The 22,500-nt window shown below is 48.4% G+C and overlaps 2 protein-coding genes across 2 annotated transcripts in view; one reads left to right on the top strand and one right to left on the bottom strand.

The window, feature by feature from the left end:
• rab34b (RAB34, member RAS oncogene family b) overlaps positions 1–217 on the top strand; it is a gene marked incomplete at both ends in the record, with an annotated part of 5,093 nt that extends 4,876 nt beyond the window's left edge. The window contains 2 exons of the mRNA XM_084141210.1: positions 1–78; positions 156–217. The exon at positions 1–78 is cut by the window's left edge and continues 30 nt beyond it. Coding sequence (XP_083997336.1) covers positions 1–78; positions 156–217 — 140 coding nt within the window. The remainder of the gene's footprint in view (positions 79–155) is intronic.
• A 5,978-nt stretch (positions 218–6,195) lies between these two features.
• supt6h (SPT6 homolog, histone chaperone and transcription elongation factor) overlaps positions 6,196–22,500 on the bottom strand; it is a 27,267-nt gene continuing 10,962 nt past the window's right edge. Inside the window, exons 18-36 of the mRNA XM_084140599.1 lie at positions 22,277–22,353; positions 21,902–22,037; positions 21,139–21,276; positions 20,672–20,839; positions 19,499–19,626; positions 19,178–19,385; positions 18,710–18,857; positions 16,175–16,317; positions 15,607–15,747; positions 15,211–15,406; positions 14,379–14,524; positions 12,532–12,624; positions 12,218–12,331; positions 11,011–11,135; positions 9,747–9,859; positions 8,382–8,459; positions 8,008–8,195; positions 7,471–7,712; positions 6,196–7,167 (exon numbers count right to left, since the gene is read on the bottom strand). Coding sequence (XP_083996725.1) covers positions 6,978–7,167; positions 7,471–7,712; positions 8,008–8,195; positions 8,382–8,459; positions 9,747–9,859; positions 11,011–11,135; positions 12,218–12,331; positions 12,532–12,624; positions 14,379–14,524; positions 15,211–15,406; positions 15,607–15,747; positions 16,175–16,317; positions 18,710–18,857; positions 19,178–19,385; positions 19,499–19,626; positions 20,672–20,839; positions 21,139–21,276; positions 21,902–22,037; positions 22,277–22,353 — 2,772 coding nt within the window. The 3' untranslated portion in view covers positions 6,196–6,977. The remainder of the gene's footprint in view (positions 7,168–7,470; positions 7,713–8,007; positions 8,196–8,381; positions 8,460–9,746; positions 9,860–11,010; positions 11,136–12,217; positions 12,332–12,531; positions 12,625–14,378; positions 14,525–15,210; positions 15,407–15,606; positions 15,748–16,174; positions 16,318–18,709; positions 18,858–19,177; positions 19,386–19,498; positions 19,627–20,671; positions 20,840–21,138; positions 21,277–21,901; positions 22,038–22,276; positions 22,354–22,500) is intronic.

Here is a 22,500-nt window from a genome sequence, read left to right as displayed (position 1 = left end):
TAGCGTCTCTAACCTTTGAGGCCAACGTGCTGGCAGAGCTCGAGAAGAGTGGGTCCAGACGTGTTGGCGACATTATCAGTAAGTTTATTTTATTACATGCAGGCTACTTTTTATTCTAACATTTCTTCCCTTTGACACATTTATGTTTCCTACAGGAATCACAGAGAGCTCAGAAGAGGAGTACAAACCAACCAAGAGGAAACCAACCTGCTGCTGATGGGGGAGGATACAGTACACAACACAACACAACACAGGACAACACAGCACAACACAACACAGGACAACACAGCACAACACAACACAGCACAACACAACACAGGACAACACAGCACAACACAACACAGGACAACACAACACAACACATGACAACACAACACATGACAACACAACACAGGACAACACAGCAGAACACAACACAGGACAACACAACACAACACAGCACAACACAACACAGGACAACACAGCACAACACAACCCATGACGACACAACACAGGACAACACAGCACAACACAACACAGGAAAACACAGCACAACACAACCCATGACAACACAACACAGGACAACACAACACATGACAACACAACACAACACAGGACAACACAGCACAACACAACACAGGACAACACAACACAGGACAACACAACAACACAACACAGGACAACACAACACAACACAGGACAACACAGCACAACACAACCCATGACAACACAACACAGGACAACACAACACAACACAGGACAACACAACAACACAAAACAGGACAACACACCACAACACAGGACAACACAGCACAACACAACCCATGACAACACAACACAACACAGGACAACACAGCACAACACAACACAGGACAACACAACACAACACATGACAACACAACACATGACAACACAACACAGGACAACACAGCAGAACACAACACAGGACAACACAACACAACACAGCACAACACAACACAGGACAACACAGCACAACACAACCCATGACAACACAACACAGGACAACACAGCACAACACAACCCATGACAACACAACACAGGACAACACAACACATGACAACACAACACAACACAGGACAACACAGCACAACACAACACAGGACAACACAACACAGGACAACACAACAACACAACACAGGACAACACAGCACAACACAACCCATGACAACACAACACAGGACAACACAACACAACACAGGACAACACAACAACACAAAACAGGACAACACACCACAACACAGGACAACACAGCACAACACAACACAGGACAACACAACACAATACAGGACAACACAACACAGGACAACACAACAAAACACCACAACACAACACAACAACACAACACAGGACAACACAACACAGGACAACACAACACAACAACACAACACAGGACAACACAACACAAAACAGGACAACACAACACAACAACACAACACAGGACAACACAACACAACACATGACAACACAGCACAACACAACCCATGACAACACAACACAGGACAACACAACACAACACAACAACACAACACAGGACAACACAGGACAACACAACACAACAACACAACACAACACAGGACAACACAACACAGAACAACACAGCACAACAACACAACACAGGACAACACAACACAACAACACAACACAGGACAACACAACACAGGACAACACAACACTACACTACACAACACAGGACAACACAACACAACACAGGACAGGACAACACAGCACAACACAACACAGGAAAACACAGCACAACACAACAAAGGACAACACAACACAGGACAACACAACACAACAACACAGGACAACACAACACAACACAGGACAACACAACACAACACAGCCTAACACAACCCATGACAACACAACACAACACAGGACAACACAACACAACACAACACAGGACAACACAACACAACACAGCATAACACAACCCAACACAGGACAACACAACACAACACAGGACAACACAACACAACAACACAAAACAGGACAACACAACAACACAACACAGGACAACACAACACAACACAGGACAACACAGCACAACACATCACAGCACAACACAACCCATGACAACACAACACAGGACAACACAACACAACACAGGACAACACAGCACAACACAACCCATGACAACACAACACAGGACAACACAACAACACAACACAGGACAACACAACACAACACAGGACAACACAGCACAACACAACCCATGACAACACAACACAGGACAACACAACACAACACAACACAGGACAACACAACAACACAAAACAGGACAACACAACACAACACAGGACAACACAGCACAACACAACCCATGACAACACAATACAACACAATACAACACAACACAGGACAACACAACACAACACAGGACAACACAACACAACACAGGACAACACAACAACACAACACAACACAGGACAACACAGCAACACAACACAGGACAACACAACACAAAACACAACAACACAACACAGGACAACACAACACAACACAACACAGCACAACACAACCCATGACAACACAACACAGGACAACACAACACAACACAACAACACAACACAGGACAACACAACACAACACAGGACAACACAACACAACAACACAACACAACACAGGACAACACAACTCAGGACAACAACACAGGACAACACAACACTACACTACACAACACAGGACAACACAACACAACACAGGACAACACAACACAGGACAACACAACACAACACAGGACAACACAACAAAGGACAACACAACACAGGACAACACAACACAACAACACAGGACAACACAACACACCACAACACAGGACAACACAACACAGCACAACACAGGACAACACAACACTACACAACACAACACATGACAACACAGGACAACACAACAAATGACAACAGAACACAGGACAACACAACACCACAACACAGGATAACACAACACAGGACAACACAACAACACAACACAGGATAACACAACACAGCATAACACAACACAACACAGGACAACACAACACAGGACAACACAACAACACAACACAGCACAACACAACACTACACAGCACCACACAACACAGGACAACACAACACAATCATGCATCTGTGTGTTTGTACAATGTGATAATGGAGGAAGTGTTGTCTCAGTGAGGAGGATTCCAATTCCATGGACTGTCAGCTGAACGACGAGAGAGGAAGTAATAGCAACAGCATTTATCCCTACCAATCCATGGATAACGGATTGCATTCATAGTCGTTTTTACATGTTCATAAAGAGAAATAGGCGAAGCTTACATGGTCTTTAAAGCGGCTTAAGAGAAATAGGCGAAGCACGTGGACTGGAAGAAGCCTCTATAATCACAAAACCAGGGTTTGGGGTCTAAGGCTGTTCCTTTATGTGAAACCCTATCCATAAACAACTGGAGATAGCGTAGGTCCCATAGTTTTGAGTTTTCCCTGACCATGTAACTGGACCAGGAAATACTCTTATCTATCCCTTTACGTGGTGCACTACTCTTCACCAGGGCCATGTAGCTCTGGTTCTCATCATTTGAGATTTGTCCCAGACAGATTCCTGCATTCTAGGTGAAGACGTCAGCAGCAACAGGCATGCAGCCCTCTGTGTGTTGGCTGGTTTATTTTCCTCCTCCGTCTCCTCCCGTCATGCGTCTGGTCTGCTAATGTGATGCGTACGCTGCCTCCCATGACTACCCAACATCCCCACCATACCACCGCCACCCACAGTATAGACTCTGAGGGCTCCTAAAATAGAGGGATTGTTTTATCACGAGAGGGGGAGAGAGAGTGAGAGATGGAGAGAGTGAGAGAGAGATAGAGAGGGAGAGAGAATGAGAGATGGGGAGAAAGAGATTGGGAGGGATCGGAAGAGTGAGATGCAGTGAGAGAGAGGGGGAAGAGATAATGAGAGAGAGAGATGGGGAGAGAGATGGAGAGAGTTAGAGAGCGGGAGAGATAGAAACAGAGAGAGATGGAGAGAGAAGAATGTTTCATTTACATCTGATGATCTGAGGCAAATTTAATTAAGAGCGTGGAGAAGAGGCCTGAAACAGGCCAGACATTTAGGGCTACTGCTTTACCATGTCCTGATATGCTGTTTATGACTCAATACTGATGATTGTATTATATTTGATGTGATTTATATTTGATGTTCTATAAAATCAATATAGATGACTTTCATTCACAGTTATAGATTCATAACACTCTTCAGATGAGTAATGGGAAGTTTATTGTTATGGGCTACACAAAGAAGCAAATGCTTGTGTGTTGAATAACACTGTACCAGAGGAGGCTGGTGGGAGGAGCTATAGGAGGATGGGCTCATTGTAATGGCTGGAATGGAATAAATGGAACAGAGTCACACAGAGCACTTCAATAACACAATGTGGGGACTTGGGTGTCAATAATATGAACACTTTTATTAAAGGGATCACAGGTAGAAAAGGTTATCTGCAGTGTAATAATAACTGAGGCAAAACCTCTCCCCTCTCCTCCCACTGCCAACAACCACAGGCTTACTGAAGGTACAACATGTAATATTGCAAATAGAGAATACAGGCCAGGTTTCCGAGACCTAAATAAAACCTATACTCCTGGACTAAACCATCGTTTACCAGGCAGGTTGATTGAGAACTAGTCCTTATTTGCAATAATCAGCCTGAGCATTTTTAAATGAGATTCTACATTGAACATGGTTTTTAGCCCGGGAGTAACCCTAGAACTCTCTAGAACATGGCGCTCACAAATAAAGACCAAAAACTGTATATCAGCAACCCATTTGACTGTACACAGACAGAGCAAATAGTCAAAACTGAAAAAACTAATTTCCCAGAAGAAAACACTGTGATGTGTTTGAGTGACACCAGGCAGTGTCACTTACAGATATATGTCATGTATATATATATAAAAAAAAAAAAAAAGGAACTCAAGACTTCAGTGCTTCCGACTTCAGTGCGTTCAAGAGAACTGGACATTCTGGAGAGAAAAAAACCAAGCTCCAACTTGGAAAAATAGTTTTGAACGATCATTTAACTCGGGATTCGAAGTCGGAAACTCTGGCAATCTTTCTAGAGCTCAGACTTTCCGACCTGAAGATCACTGACGTCTTGATTTGACCTAGTTTTTTTCTCCCAGAGTTCCCAGTTGTCTTGAAAGCACCAATACACATGGTCTTTCACCACAGATATTAATTCTTATGATAATGATCTGTGGATGAGACCAAGGTCCGATGTGTTCACATAACTGACATTTTAGTCAGCAACCTCCTCCCCTTCCCTTAGTACTGGCCCTTTAGAGTTCACAGATCTGCACAGGTCCGGATAGAAGAAAGCAACATGGCAGATTAACGCTCCACATCTCACCTTGGGGTGCTAGGTGGAACATCTCCATAGTGATCACAGATATCCAGACTTCAAGGGGCCAGACTTAGGAGAACAGGGACATATTTAAAACCGGCTACATGTAAATGCCCAAATACCCAAGAGTGTCTTAAATGCTCACATGATGTTTGAAAGTCAAGGACAAAAGGATTCAAAGAAATGCTAAGTTCACAGACACAAAAGTTAAAATATACAGTTACACGTGAGTAAACTCACAACAAATAAGCCTATGCTTCAAACTACCAAAGGATGCTTTACACCCCCAATTTTTTTTGTTGAAAATATGCAGTCAAAAAAAAAAAAGTTGTCACAGCAAAGCAAAAAGTTTAAGGGTAAAACCTAGTCCCTCCCTAACATACTGTCATCTCTGTCAATCGAATTCGGTTCGGTTCACTTGTGACAACCGTCATGGTATCAGTTACCATGGTTACCGGTAGTACTAATCTTTTATTCAGTGGTTAGAACACAGAAACAAAGTCTTCCAAAGAGTGACATGATAGTAGAGTAGACCATGTTATATCCACATAACCCGTCTGTCTGTCTCTCGGTTTAAAACCTAGTTTGTCTCGGTTGGTACTGACGGCAACACTAATAAACCAGCAGGTTTTGGACAAAAGTAAAATCTCACCAGTCTGTGTCGTTGGGGTTTCAATCATTCCCATCATCACATGGGTATCATTCACCACATTAAAAGGAGAGAGCTCTTCATATTCAATAGCAATATTTCTCTCTATACCAGAGACTCATAAGCACGTGTGTGTGTGTGGGTTTGACAGACCATGTGAGGAGTGCAGGGTTAGGGTTCATACTGAAAACAGTGTCTTTATTCATTTTGATGCATCAATACAAAAACGCAGACAAGCTTCCTGATTGGCTCGGCAAAGCGCTCGTTAGGCTGCCTCTCGCCACAACCCGCCAATCACCAGGAGGGCAAGGGGCGGGTCTATGCAGCCAAAGGGACATTACATACCAACCTACCACGGCAGGAGACAACCCGCGAACCAATCAGATGCTTTCGGCAGCATCTCCTAATCTTTTTATATATTTTTTAAAAAATCAAACAGGAAAAAGGAAGTACAGCATACCCCATGTTATTAATAAGAAAAGGAAAGGACAAAGGTTGCCCTGACAACCAAACAATAATTTCTCCATTAGGTCCATGTCCTATTATCTCTATGTCAGCGGTTTGTTTCAAGTGTTTGGTGTCTGTCGACATGTCTTCCTGCCTGACATACAGAGTTAATATCCTTACTAAATAAAATACTGGACTATGTGGCCGGCAAAAATAGAGGGAGGAAAGAGAGAGGGACAGACAGAAGAAGGGAAGAGATGTGCTGGGAGAGAAACATGGCTAGATACACAGTAGCTAGAAACAGAATCCAATGGGACACAAGAAGAGGGTGAGCAGGGTTAGTTTAGTGGGCTAGGAGGAGAGGTAGCTAAGGAGGATCTGAATGGCATGGGTCCGGTTTGAGGGGGCATGCAGGCAGGCGGATGGATGGAAGGATGAGTTGATCAGAGCAAGGGGGTATATTCGGGGAGGAGGGGGGTATACAGTCGCCCCCCCCCCCGCCCTGTCCTATCGGTCCATCTCGTCCAGAAGGGGCGTGGCGTCTCCAGCAATTGACATAGGCGTGCTCTGGATCATGGGGCTGGGGGAAGGTCGCGGGGTCATCCTGGGTGTCTTCTGCTTCTTCCTCTCTGCCTCCTTCTCCTGGAGCCACTGCTCCGCCACCTTGCCCCAGTCCACCGCCGCGCTGCCGCCCGACCTGCAGGGAGACACAGAGTAGGGGCGGGGTTAGGTACAGGGCAGTTTGGATGTTGTAGTCTTTCCATAGCTACCACCACCACTGAAAGTTTGCAATCAATCTGATATTCACAATAGAGATTCAGAACACAACTTCTTCATTCCAGATCGACCCATAGCCCAGGATACATGTAGTCATTTCTTCTAGAATTATTCTGACATATTCTAAAAACTCCCAACTACTCAAAAAAACATTTTCCATCAACTGACTCATCACACACATCCAACTGAAACACAACCTGTCTATCTCTCCGTCTCGACTTACTTAGGCTGCTGCTGCGGAGTGCGTCCTCTGGATGAGGAGGAGGAGGAGGGTGTGTTGGACGAGTGTCCCTGGTGACTGCTGTGGCCCTGGTGTCCGTGGCTGCTCTGTGTGTGTCCGTGGGAGGACTGGGGGGTGGAGGAGGGGTACTGCGGGGTACCCATGGTCTGCTGGCTGGGGGTGGTATACGAGTAGCTGGGGGTCATCATGGGCGTCGCCATCGGCTGTTGGGGCGTCGCAAACACCTGGAGAGAGAGAGATGGAGGGAAGGAGGGAGGGAGAGGTGGTTAAAATGGAGCACTATCTACACATTCAAATAATTGTGGCAAACAGCAGTAGAAAAAGATAACATTATTCACGTCACATCTCTCCAATGTGATGAACACCCATGTTTGATCTTTCTGCCACAACAAGATTCCTTAGCATCACCCAGGTGGTTGATACACACTGGCAGCGAATGAGGCGAGTTAGCTTCATTTTACCCCAATACAAAACAAAGCCATTGGACCATCGGTAAAGCAATGCTATAAATCCACTCACGTGATAGGCTGAGGAGCTGCCTCCCCCGCCCCCGCTGCTGCCCCCGGTGTAACCGTATTGGCTGGAGCCCCACTGGGCGGGCGTAGTGTTGGCGTTCTGGCCCTGCCCCTGCCCTGTCACCGCGGCGATGGCACTGAACATCTGGGAGGTCATGTTGCGTGGGAGAGCGCTGACCGCTCGCGTCAGGTCTGAGAGACGGAGAGACGGAGAGTTAAACACTACAGTAGCATCAGACATCCACCAGAATTACTAAAGTGGATATTTGATAGGATGAAATTGCTTACCAACTTTAGGATTGATACATTTGGATGGAGATGAGTTTGTGTGTGTGTGTGTGTGTTGTGTGAGAGAGAAAGTGAGTAAGAGAGACTGACCTGCGATGTTGATGTTAGCTGGTGTAGTGTTGACAGAGGCAGGTGTCCGTGTTCGACTGCTACTGCTGGGTGTGATGCCTGAGGGAGGAAATGAAACAGATATTGGAACCACAGGATAGGACAGTGGTCGCCAACCCGTCGATCACCAAACGTTTCTGTAGAAAAGCCAACGATAAAGCCTGTGGTAAAGCCTGTGGTAAAGGCTGTGGTAAAGCCTGTGGTAAAGGCTGTGGTAAAGCCTGTGGTAAAGCCTGTGGTAAAGGCTGTGGTAAAGGCTGTGGTAAAGCCTGTGGTAAAGGCTGTGGTAAAGCCAACGATAAAGGCTGTGGTAAAGGCTGTGGTAAAGCCTTGCACTCCTTTAAAAAAAAAAAAAAGTAGGTGCACTTGATTGAGAAGCTCTGAGCACCAGGTAGGCAAAGTGTTCCCATTTTGAACCATTTCATTTGTCTGAAAAAACTAACTCCGCCTACCCAGTGGACCGGGAGATCAGTGGCTAAATCGAGTGCGCCTACTGGGCTGGCCAATGGGATAGCTCAAATCGCTGCGCCTACAGCGCTTCCACGGCCCCAGGTCATTGCAAAGTTTGATACTAGCCTAATTTAGATGTAATAACTTTTAAAACCATGACCACAGAGAGACTGTCAAAAGAATACAGCAAAGAGCTGCTGTTTTTATGAGCGAGTTCATGTTAAAAAGATGTATTCAGCACTGCCAACCTTGTTTTTCTTCAACACTATTACAAAACATAAAAAAAAAATGTATCCATAATTTCACTCGCGCTGCAGCTGCAAGGAATGAGTAGCCAAGATTGTTGATAGCCCTGCGTTTTAATTATTATTAGAAGCTCGTCGTGGATATTTTAATATCGAGGAGTATTTCACTTTCTCTGGTCATAGGAACAACATGAATTTGTGCATGACTGAGGCAGATGCGGTGCGATTCGAGTTTCGCCATCAGGTGGAGACTGTCCTCTCTCTGGTCAGTCTCAAGGGAAGAAAGAAAGGATAGGATCGTGACCCTCTGCTGTTCTCTCCCTTCCTCCCTCCCTCCGCTGAGACTAATGCTGTGTTCAAAACAACTGGGAATTCAGAAACCTCAGACTTCTGAGCGTTCAAGACAAATGGGAACTCTGGAAAAAAAAAAAAAAAGAGATCCGACTGTCATGTAAAAAAAATATGAGCGGTAGATTTCGGCTTGCTTTTTAACTGCGGAAGTGATCTTGACTCAGAAAAGGTTGGTGACCACTGGTATAGGAGATAAAAACACCTTTACAACCTACCCAATCAACATAGGACAACTACAGCAGTGGCACACTGGTCTAGAGAGATTGACAGGTGTTCTAGCCAATGGGCAGGCAGTATGTACCTGGTACCGGTTCCTGGAAGTGGTCTTTGAACCAGCGGAACAGTCCGTTAACGGTGGGGAACATCTGGGAGCGGTACCGGAACCCGTCAGGAGAGATGGTCACATACTCAACACTACAGACAGAGGACAACATTTTCAAAACCAACCACAACAACTCTACTGCTCTGAGCTCTGTCATAATCATCACATATATTCAAATTCCATTGTCAATCCAATAGAATAATATTGAACCATCCTTCTAGGATGTGTATGTAGCCACGTTATCATTCCTCATTGTGCATTTATTCCTGGTGTTATAATTTTTCTATATTTTTCTCTCTGCATTGTTGGGAAGGAAGTAAGAAAGCATTTCACTGTTAGTTTACACCTGTTGTTTACCAAGCATGTGACAAATAACATTTAATTTGATTTAAGGCTGTGGGGAGAGACCATGGTATTTCTATGGGAGAGATGAGGTCAGGGACAAGGTCCACAACATAGACATATAATGAATAGAACGGTCTTGGAACCTCTAACCCTGGCAATTTGACTGGTAAACTCATGGATACACTCGTAATGGCTGCATGGTATTGTGATGCAATAATTTCCATGGTAATGCAGAATGTTCATTCAAATGATGTTAACTGATGTGGCTCATGCAATGGAATGTATTTTTTGTAATGTCAATTGGGTTGATTCAGCAAATCAGATTGATGGGTACACATCCTGCTTTTACTTCCTGCTTTGCTCCTATGGGTACCCTCAAAATGGCTGCCAGACAACCCATTATGGCATCATTTACTTGAATGGAGACGCCCGTTCTATTCATTCCATTTCTATGGTCGTCAACCACTCACCATGGTTAGGGTTAGTTAGCTATAATCATGGTAACTCACCATGGTTAGGATTAGTTAGCTATAGTCATGTAACTCACCATGGTTAGGATTAGTTAGCTATAGTCATGGTAACTCACCATGGTTAGGATTAGTTAGCTATAGTCATGGTCACTCACCATGGTTAGGGTTAGTTAGCTGTAGTCATGGTAACTCACCGTGGTTAGGATTAGTTAGCTATAGTCATGGTAACTCACCATGGTTAGGATTAGTTAGCTATAGTCATGGTAACTCACCGTGGTTAGGATTAGTTAGCTATAGTCACGGTAACTCACCATGGTTAGGATTAGTTAGCTGTAGTCATGGTAACTCACCGTGGTTAGGATTAGTTAGCTGTAGTCACGGTAACTCACCATGGTTAGGATTAGTTAGCTGTAGTCATGGTAACTCACCGTGGTTTGCCACGAGGCTGGTATCCCAGTATGAACTTCCCAGGCAGGTCTTTACAGGCTGAGACAAAGTAGGGGATGAACGTAGGTTTCTCCTTCTTAGACCTGATCAACAACTCCTCCATTTTCTACCAGACAGAGAAAGGGACGGGGAGACAGGGAGAGGGACGGGGAGACAGGGAGAGGGACGGGGAGACAGGGAGAGGGACGGGGCGACAGGGAGAGGGACGGGGAGACAGGGAGAGGGACGGGGAGACAGGGAGAGGGACGGGGAGACAGGGAGAGGGACGGGGCGACAGGGAGAGGGACGGGGAGACAGGGAGAGGGACGGGGAGACAGGGAGGGGGACGGGGAGACAGGGAGACAGAGAGAGGGACGGGGAGACAGGGAGAGGGACGGGGAGACAGGGAGAGGGACGGGGAGACAGGGAGAGGGACGGGGAGACAGGGAGAGGGACGGGGAGACAGGGAGAGGGACGGGGAGACAGGGAGAGGGACGGGGCGACAGGGAGAGGGACGGGGCGACAGGGAGAGGGACGGGGAGACAGGGAGAGGGACGGGGAGACAGGGAGAGGGACGGGGAGACAGGGAGAGGGACGGGGAGACAGGGAGAGGGACGGGGAGACAGGGAGAGGGACGGGGAGACAGGGAGAGGGACGGGGCGACAGGGAGAGGGACGGGGAGACAGGGAGAGGGACGGGGAGACAGGGAGAGGGACGGGGAGACAGGGAGAGGGACGGGGAGACAGGGAGAGGGACGGGGAGACAGGGAGAGGGACGGGGAGACAGGGAGAGGGACGGGGAGACAGGGAGAGGGACGGGGAGACAGGGAGAGGGACGGGGAGACAGGGAGAGGGACGGGGAGACAGGGAGAGGGACGGGGAGACAGAGAGAGGGACGGGGAGACAGGGAGAGGGACGGGGAGACAGGGAGAGGGACGGGGAGACAGGGAGAGGGACGGGGAGACAGGGAGAGGGACGGGGAGACAGGGAGAGGGACGGGGAGACAGAGAGAGGAGATTAATAAAATGGAGATGTGTAGCTCTATAAATAAAGAGAATAATAATACAAACAAACTGTCACTGGAGAGATCAAACCAGGAGGTTATTTTCTTTGTAAGTCTTTGTCAAACCAATACTCTGTGAGAGACTTGAGGTGAATCAAAATAAAACACTTTCCTGTGGTTAAGACTATATTCTCCCCCCCCCCATACCTTCCTGTCCCCTCCGTTACAGTCCTGGAAGTACTTGTGTCCCAGCAGGTCGCGAGCGAACGCTGCCATTGGCTGAATATAACGAGCTGTGATCTCATCAAGATCCTCAAACTCCTAGAGGGAGGGAGTGGGAGAGAGAGATGAGGGAGGGAGGGAGAGAGATGAGGGAGGGGGGAGATGAGGGAGGGGGGAGACAGAGAAAGAAGGGGCAGAGAGAGAGCAAGGGGGGGTAGAGAGATCAGTTTGAGTTGTGGAACAGGCATGTAGACAACCCATCGCGCTCTCTCTCTCTCACACACACACACGGTCTTCACCTCAGTGTTGATCCAGAGTGTGTGTCCCAGGCTGAAGGCGTTCTCCTTGCCCTCCTCTCTCACGTCAACGTGCTGGTAGATACCGTCAGCCACCTACACATAACACATCTGATTAGCATCCAACAACAAATTAATCAACCTGTCGGTCAACACATACACACAGGGCTCAACATTAACGGTTCATTGAATGAGGGAATTATTTTATAAAGACATTTTTTAAAAATTACATTTACATTTTAGTCATTTAGCAGACGCTCTTATCCAGAGCGACTTACAGTTAAGTGAGTACACAAATTTTTCATACTGGCCCCCCGTGGGAATCGAACCCAGAACCCTGGCGTTGCAAGCGCCATTCTCTACCAACTGAGCTACAGGAGGTTGTAATTGTAATGTTGCAGGGTGGCCAACCATCCTAGAAGGAGATTCTGGGTGTGCAGGCTCTTGGTCCTGCCCTGCTCTAACACACCACATTGTAAAAATAAGCTGACTGGTGTGTTTGAGCAGGGTTGGATCAAAAGCCTGCACTTCCAGTAGCTCTCCAGATAGAGGGTTGATGGACCACTTGTTTTATACAGTAGCCTATCAGTGCAGTATTTTACTTTTTGGGGGGTTATGCACCCATCTACAGCACTCCTCTCTCCCCCTCTCTAGCCATACCTACCATGTGACGCCTCGCTGATCCACCCCTCCCTCCATCCCTACCATGTGACGCCTCCCTGATCCACCCCTCCCTCCATACCTACCATGTGACGCCTCGCTGATCCACCCCTCCCTCCATCCCTACCATGTGACGCCTCCCTGATCCACCCCTCCCTCCATACCTACCATGTGACGCCTCCCTGATCCACCCCTCCCTCCATACCTACCATGTGACGCCTCGCTGATCCACCCCTCCCTCCATACCTACCATGTGACGCCTCCCTGATCCACCCCTCCCTCCATACCTACCATGTGACGCCTCCCTGATCCACCCCTCCCTCCATACCTACCATGTGACGCCTCGCTGATCCACCCCTCCCTCCATACCTTCCATGTGACAACTCCCTGATCCATCCCTCCATCTAACTCTCCATCCCTTCCAGGTGACACCTCCCTGATCCATCCCTCCATCTAACTTTCCATCCCTTCCAGGTGACACCTCCCTGATCCATCCCTCCATCTAACCCTCCATCCCTTCCAGGTGACACCTCCCTGATCCATCCCTCCATCTAACCCTCCATCCCTTCCAGGTGACACCTCCCTGATCCATCCCTCCATCTAACCCTCCATCCCTTCCAGGTGACACCTCCCTGATCCATCCCTCCATCTAACCCTCCATCCCTTCCAGGTGACACCTCCCTGATCCATCCCTCCATCTAACCCTCCATCCCTTCCAGGTGACACCTCCCTGATCCATCCCTCCATCTAACCCTCCATCCCTTCCAGGTGACACCTCCCTGATCCATCCCTCCATCTAACCCTCCATCCCTTCCAGGTGACACCTCCCTGATCCATCCCTCCATCTAACCCTCCATCCCTTCCAGGTGACACCTCCCTGATCCATCCCTCCATCTAACCCTCCATCCCTTCCAGGTGACACCTCCCTGATCCATCCCTCCATCTAACCCTCCATCCCTTCCAGGTGACACCTCCCTGATCCATCCCTCCATCTAACCCTCCATCCCTTCCATGTGACACCTCCCTGATCCATCCCTCCATCCCTTCCAGGTGACGCCTCCCTGATCCACCCCTCCCTCTATCCCTCCATCCCTTCCAGGTGACACCTCCCTGATCCATCCCTCCATCTAACCCTCCATCCCTTCCAGGTGACACCTCCCTGATCCATCCCTCCCTCTATCCCTCCATACCTTCCAGGTGACGGTGAGGTGGTTCTCTCCCTTGCTGCTCGGCCTGATAACAACGTCTCCCTGGTCCATAGACTCCATCATCTTCTCAGCCTGCTTGAAGTTGATGTTATGGAAGGATGGGTGGGCGATCACACGTTTTATATAGGCTGGAGAGAGAAGAGAGGGGGCAAGAGGGTGGATAGAGGGAGGAGAGGATAGAGGGAGGAGAGGAAAGTGAGAAACAGAAGAGTAACGTTAAGAAGGTACATCGTAGTCTTGTTTTGTTCACAAAGTTCAAATAAAAACATGCACTGTTTCAGCCCTAACCTGACCCTAACCCTGTATACTAACTGGTTCTCTGTTTCTTCTCTGTACACTACTGTTTACTGGCTGTATACTAACTGGTTCTCTGTACACTACTGTTTACTGGCTGTATACTAACTGGTTCTCTGTACACTACTGTTTACTGGCTGTATACTAACTGGTTCTCTGTACACTACTGTTTACTGGCTGTATACTAACTGGTTCTCTGTACACTACTGTTTACTGGCTGTATACTAACTGGTTCTCTGTACACTACTGTTTACTGGCTGTATACTAACTGGTTCTCTGTTTTTTCTCTGTACACTACTGTTTACTGGCTGTATACTAACTGGTTCTCTGTACACTACTGTTTACTGGCTGTATACTAACTGGTTCTCTGTACACTACTGTTTACTGGCTGTATACTAACTGGTTCTCTGTACACTACTGTTTACTGGCTGTATACTAACTGGTTCTCTGTACACTACTGTTTACTGGCTGTATACTAACTGGTTCTCTGTACACTACTGTTTACTGGCTGTATACTAACTGGTTCTCTGTTGTTTCTTCTTGAGTTCCTCCTCTGTCTTGGTGTCCTCTGTCTCCGTGTCAAAGTCGTAGTAGCTGTCTTTAGGAAGCTTCCACTCATTGTTCTTATCCATCAGGTCAGACGTACGACACGTCAGGTCCACGTTGAACTTCTCGATGTCGATCTTCATGATGCGACAATGTACCGTCATACCCACCTGGGAGAGGAGGAGGGAGAGTTAGGTGAACACGTGTACAGGTACTGAAGTAACTGAACCAACTCCAGTCACCAACAGATTGAGTCCTGGAGAGAGAGCAAGAAGAAGGAACCAAAGCCTTGGTGTGTGCTCTCCAGGACCAGAATAGTGTGTGTGTGTTGGTTTGTGTGACAGTGTGTGTGCATGTCTGTGTGTCTCACCTTGACCCTCTCCTCAGGGTGTTTGACCACCTTGTCACTGAGGAATTTGGTGGGGATGAAGCCCTGGACACCGTTGTCCATCCGAGCCCTCACACCTATAGCCTGGCCAGGACACGAACCACTGTCAAAATGGTTCCACACCTAGCAGAGAGGAGAGAGAGGAGAGGAAGAGAGAGGGAGAGGAGAGGAAGAGGTAGAGGAGAGGAAGAGAGAGGAGAGGAAGAGAGAGGAGAGGAGAGGAAGAGGTAGAGGAGAGGAAGAGAGAGGAGAGGAGAGGAAGAGAGGGAGTGAGAGGAGAGGAAGAGAGGGGGAGAGAGAGAAGAGGAAGAGAAAGGAGAGGAAGAGAGGGGAAGAGAGAGGAGAGGAAGAGAGAGAGAGAGGAGAAAGTAAATAATAATTTACAAATAAATAATATATCACGTCCCGCTGATTTGTTCTAATTTTACATTTTAGTCATTTAGCAGACACTCTTATCCAGAGCGACTTACAGTTAGTGACTTCCCTAAGTAACCACGTCAGAGTCGCGGGGAAAGGAACAGGTGAGGGGTTAGAGGTCATGATGTCTCACCTCGCTGAGTTCAGGGAAGTTGTCCTGTTGACAGAAGGGGCACTGCCACAGGCCTGTAGCGTCGTTCCTGATGGCCTGGTCATAACTCTCCCCCTGGGGGCGCCGGTGGGCTATACCGGTCACTACACTGGTGATCAGCTTCCCTGGAGACAGAGGGAGAGGCAGAGTGAGCAACTGTACATGTAAGCAGAATCTGAGAGGGTGTGAAGGTAGTGTGAGTGGATTAGGGTGGTGTGAGTGCTACCAATGAACAAGGTAAGGGGGTGGGAGTGGGTTATCTATGTAGAAGGTAAGGGTGTGGGTTGCCTATGTAGAAGGTAAGGGTGTGGGTGTGGGTTATCTATGTAGAAGGTAAGGGGGTGGGTGTGGGTTACCTATGTAGAAGGTAAGGGTGTGGGAGTGGGTTACCTATGCAGAAGGTAAGGGTGTGGGTTACCTATGTAGAAGGTAAGGGGGTGGGTTACCTATGTAGAAGGTAAGGGGGTGGGTGTGGGTTACCTATGTAGAAGGTAAGGGGGTGGGTGTGGGTTACCTATGTAGAAGGTAAGGGTGTGGGTGTGGGTTATCTATGTAGAAGGTAAGGGGGTGGGTGTGGGTTACCTATGTAGAAGGTAAGGGTGTGGGAGTGGGTTACCTATGCAGAAGGTAAGGGGGTGTGTGTGGGTTACCTATGTAGAAGGTAAGGGGGTGGGTGTGGGTTACCTATGTAGAAGGTAAGGGGGTGGGAGTGGGTTACCTATATAGAAGGTAAGGGGGTGGGAGTGGGTTACCTATGTAGAAGGTAAGGGGGTGTGGGTGTGGGTTACCTATGTAGAAGGGGGTGGGTGTGGGTTACCTATGTAGAAGGGGGTGGGTGTGGGTTACCTATGTAGAAGGTAAGGGGGTGGGAGTGGGTTACCTATGTAGAAGGTAAGGGTGTGGGTTACCTATGTAGAAGGTAAGGGGGTGGGTGTGGGTTACCTATGTAGAAGATAAGGGGGTGGGAGTGGGTTACCTATGCAGAAGGTAAGGGGGTGTGGGTGTGGGTTACCTATGTAGAAGGTAAGGGGGTGTGGGTGTGGGTTACCTATGTAGAAGGTAAGGGTGTGGGTGTGGGTTACCTATGTAGAAGGTAAGGGTGTGGGAGTGGGTTACCTATGTAGAAGGTAAGGGGGTGTGGGAGTGGGTTACCTATGTAGAAGGTAAGGGGGTGTGGGTTGCCTATGTATAAGGTAAGTGGGGTGGGAGTGGGTTACCTATGTAGAAGGTAATGGGGTGTGGGTTACCTATGTAGAAGGTAAGGGGGTGTGGGTTACCTATGTAGAAGGTAAGGGGGTGTGGGAGTGGGTTACCTATGTAGAAGGTAAGGGGGTGGGAGTGGGTTACCTATGTAGAAGGTAAGGGTGTGGGAGTGGGTTACCTATGTAGAAGGTATGGGTGTGGGAGTGGGTTACCTATGTAGAAGGTAAGGGGGTGTGGGTTACTTATGTAGAAGGTAAGGGGGTGGGTTACCTATGTAGAAGGTAAGGGGGTGTGGGAGTGGGTTACCTATGTAGAAGGTAAGGGGGAGTGGGTTACCTATGTAGAAGGTAAGGGGGTGGGAGTGGGTTACCTATGTAGAAGGTAAGGGGGAGTGGGTTACCTATGTAGAAGGTAAGGGGGTGTGGGAGTGGGTTACCTATGTAGAAGGTAAGGGGGAGTGGGTTACCTATGTAGAAGGTAAGGGGGTGTGGGAGTGGGTTACCTATGTAGAAGGTAAGGGGGTGTGGGAGTGGGTTACCTATGTAGAAGGTAAGGGGGTGTGGGTTGCCTATGTAGAAGGTAAGGGGGTGTGGGAGTGGGTTACCTATGTAGAAGGTAAGGGTGTGGGTGTGGGTTACCTATGTAGAAGGTAAGGGTGTGGGAGTGGGTTACCTATGTAGAAGGTAAGGGGGTGTGGGAGTGGGTTACCTATGTAGAAGGTAAGGGGGTGTGGGTTGCCTATGTAGAAGGTAAGGGGGTGTGGGAGTGGGTTACTTATGTATAAGGTAAGGGGGTGTGGGAGTGGGTTACCTATGTAGAAGGTAAGGGTGTGTGGGTTGCCTATGTAGAAGGTAAGGGGGTGTGGGAGTGGGTTACCTATGTAGAAGGTAAGGGTGTGGGTTACCTATGTAGAAGGTAAGGGGGTGTGGGAGTGGGTTACCTATGTAGAAGGTAAGGGTGTGGGTGTGGGTTACCTATGTAGAAGGTAAGGGTGTGGGAGTGGGTTACCTATGTAGAAGGTAAGGGTGTGTGGGTTACCTATGTAGAAGGTAAGGGTGTGGGTTACCTATGTAGAAGGTAAGGGGGTGTGGGAGTGGGTTACCTATGTAGAAGGTAAGGGTGTGGGTGTGGGTTACCTATGTAGAAGGTAAGGGTGTGGGAGTGGGTTACCTATGTAGAAGGTAAGGGTGTGTGGGTTACCTACGTAGAAGGTAAGGGTGTGTGGGTTACCTACGTAGAAGGTAAGGGTGTGTGGGTTAACTATGCCGAAGCTGTGTGTGTGTGTGTGTGTGTGTGTGTGTGTGTGTGTGTTACCTATATAGAAGGTCTCAGGTGTCTCCTTGGTGAGCAGGTTAAACACCTCCTCAGTGTTAGGAGCTCTGTAGGGAACTCTCAGGTCCTTATACCTGCAGCTCAACTCAGCACGGATATCATACAGGGTGATTCCCTTGTTACCATAACCCTACAAACCACAGGAAAAACACAGGTTAGCATGTCAAAATTATAGGTCCTTGTTACCATAACCCTACAAACCACAGGAAAAACACAGGTTAGCATGTCAAAATTATAGGTCCTTGTTACCATAACCTAAACTGAAGATCATGATTTTTTGATTATTGTAGTCCGGTGTGTTAGCTGGAGCTGGGGCTAAAGTGTGACACCATTCAGGCCCTCGAGGAGTTACCCATCCCTGACCTATAACACCCATGGTATCTATAATTGTACAGCTGTGTACTACACACAATCACACTAACCACACACCCCCCCTCTCTCTTTCTGTACCTGTCTCTCCAGCTCCTCAGCGAAGGCATCCAGGTCCAGGTCTTTGAGGCGCTCTGGGTTTTCCAGGATTTCCTCCAGCGCTCCGGCCGGGTTGGCGTCCTCCGCGGACTCATCGTATTCCAGAGCGTCCACCGCCATCTTTCTGGCCCACTCGTATGTCTCCGGGTGCACTCGGGACCCGTCCAGAACCTCGATGTACGAGTCAGTACTGCAGAGGGGGGGGGAGTCAGAATGACATACAAAGAGAATCCAGTGGACTATAAGCAGAACAACACCATGGATTAATGGAAATATCCCTACCATCCAGGCCCACCCACGTACCTGTCTCCGAGCGAGGCGGTGTCTATCTTGATGAAGCCAGCACAGTTGATGAAGACCTTGGGGCCCATGTGACACATGGTGACCAGCTGAGTCCGGTTCTCCAGGCGAGTGTTATTCTGCTTCAGGATCTGGACCAGGGGAGGAGAGAAACATTACAGACCATGTACGGGGATGAAGCAACCACACACAGAGAGAGAGAGAGAGAAGGGTAGGAGACACACACATTGGTATAATAATACAGTATAAATGTCTAATGCTGCTCTTAAACACAGGACATGGGTCAAGATACACATTTGCATGACACCGGACTCACAGTGGAGAGGTGAGAAAGAATACAGACCATGTACCGCAGGGTTCTTCAATACCGGTCCTGGAGGGCCGAAACACCTCTGTTTTTCATCCTCTCCTTCTAATCAGGGGCTAATTCAGACCTGGGACACCAGGTGAGTGCAATTAACTACCAGGTAGAAATAAAAAACAGAAGTGTTTCGGCCCTCCAGGACCGGATTTGAAGAACCCTGATGTACCGGTATGGAGTAAGCACTAAGGAGTAAGCACTAAGGAGTAAGCACTAAGGAGTAAGCACTAAGCACTAAGGAGTAAGCACTAAGCACTAAGGAGTAAGCACTAAGGAGTAAGCACTAAGGAGTAAGCACTAAGGAGTAAGCACTAAGGAGTAAGCACTAAGCAGTAAGCAAAGACATACTGAACAAGGCTCTGACTCAAAACCTGCACAGATAGAGAGAGACAGACAGACAGACAGAGAGAGACACACGGCCGGACAGAGAGAGACACACGGCCGGACAGAGAGAGACACACGGCCGGACAGAGAGAGACAGACGGCCGGACAGAGAGAGACACACGGCCGGACAGAGAGAGACACACGGCCGGACAGAGAGAGACACACGGCCGGACAGAGAGAGACACACGGCCGGACAGAGAGAGACACACGGCCGGACAGAGAGAGACAGACGGCCGGACAGAGAGAGACACACGGCCGGACAGAGAGACACACACGGCCGGACAGAGAGAGAGACACACGGCCGGACAGAGAGAGAGACACACGGCCGGACAGAGAGAGACACACGGCCGGACAGAGAGAGACACACGGCCGGACAGAGAGAGACACAGCCGGACAAAGAGAGAGCAACTGACAAAAAGAGACACACAGACCTTGAGCAGGTGTGATCCCTTCCTCAGTCCGAGGCCACAGACGAACTGCACCAGGCTCTGTGTGTAGGGGTGAGAGATGGCTCTGTTCACATCCACCCCCACCTCGTTGACCCGGTTTATAAACTCACAGTACAGAGCACTCAGCAGGTCCTCCTTTACTACATGCTCCTGGGAGGGGAGGGGTACAAGTGTTAGTGTACAATTAAATTAATGTCCCCTTCAGTACCTGCAAAGGCCACTTAAAGGACAACGCCATCCCAAAACTATCTTTTGGTATTCGTTTTATTAGTCCATTGTTGATATAGTCCCAAAATGTTTTGCTTGTCAGCAATCAAGTTTTCAAGATGTATGACTTTCAAAATACAGAAATACAGCCGGTACGAGTATTGATACCCTTGCACAGAATATCCTTGATCAGATGAATCCTTCCCTGTACACACACACCGTACTCACACACACAGTCTCACCTGTAGAGGGTGTAGTTTGAGGCAGAGGATGTCTTCGTCTGTGCTGCAAACCTGAGCGTACTCCACAAGGGGATCCTGAATCTTCCTGGCTACTGACACAGCCTGGCGCAGCAGCGGAGGGTAGTCACGGAAGTCCATCTGGGGGGGAGGGGGGGGAGAGAGAGAGAGAGAGAGAGAGAGAGGGGGGGGGACAGAGAGAGAGAGAGAGGGACAGAGAGAGAGAGGGACAGAGAGAGAGAGGGACAGAGAGAGAGAGAGAGAGAGAGAGAGAGGGACAGAGAGAGAGAGAGAGAGAGAGAGAGAGAGAGAGAGAGAGAGAGAGAGAGAGAGAGGGACAGAGAGAGAGAGAGACAGAGAGAGAGAGGGACAGAGAGAGAGAGGGACAGAGAGAGAGAGGGACAGAGAGAGAGAGGGACAGAGACAGAGAGAGAGAGAGAGAGAGAGAGAGAGAGAGGGACAGAGACAGAGAGAGAGAGAGAGAGAGAGAGAGAGAGAGAGAGAGAGAGAGAGAGAGAAGGGAGAGAGAGAGAGAGAGAAGGAGAGAGAGAGAGAGAAGGGAGAGAGGGAAGGGAGAGAGAGACAGAGAGACAGAGAGAGGGAAAGAAAGTCAGGAACATGGTTAGATTAGTGTCATCAGATGTGTGTAGATGCAGCTATGTATTCATGCTGCAAGTGTCCAAGTAAACTTGATTTCTTGCAGTTCATGTGGACTGTGTGTATGAGTGTGTGTGTGGTGTGCTGTGTATGTGTACAGTGTGTGTACCTGAGACTTGGTACTGTTCATGTAGAGCATGGACAGTTCGTTGTCCACCAGCTCCACTCCCACAGCAGGCAGAGAAGACTCCTGCTCCAACTCACTCACTGTCCTCTTAATGTCCTCCATTATCATGTGGGCGTCCCTACATACACATACACACACACACACACACACACACACACACACACGCGTGCGATTAGTTCCTAGGCATGAGACAGAACACCCATAGAGAAATAAGAGGTTATGTCTGAACGTGCCAAATAAGAAAGGCTTGTTTTAGAAATGAACAGGGCAGGTGTCCAAGTGCTGGTCTGGGAACAAAAAGCTGTTTTGCAGCCTTCCAGGAGGGTGTGAAAGAGAGGTAGAGGGAGGGGAGCTCACCTATTCTCCCCGGCAACAGCCACCACGTGAGGCTTCTTACTGGTCAAGAACTTCTTCAGGTTCTCAATGTCCTGCAGCTGAGGAGACAAAACACACCATCAGATCACAATAATACAGGTAGACTAGCGGTTAAGAGCGGTCGGTGGGCCAGTAACCGAAAGGTTGCAGGTTTGAATCCCCGAGCCGACCAGGTGAGAAATCTGTTGATGTGCTCTTGAGCCAGG

Source organism: Coregonus lavaretus (assembly GCF_964263955.1).
Source record: "Coregonus lavaretus genome assembly, chromosome: 24".
Lineage (NCBI taxonomy): Eukaryota > Metazoa > Chordata > Actinopteri > Salmoniformes > Salmonidae > Coregonus > Coregonus lavaretus.
This window is presented reverse-complemented; position numbering and strand designations above follow the sequence as displayed.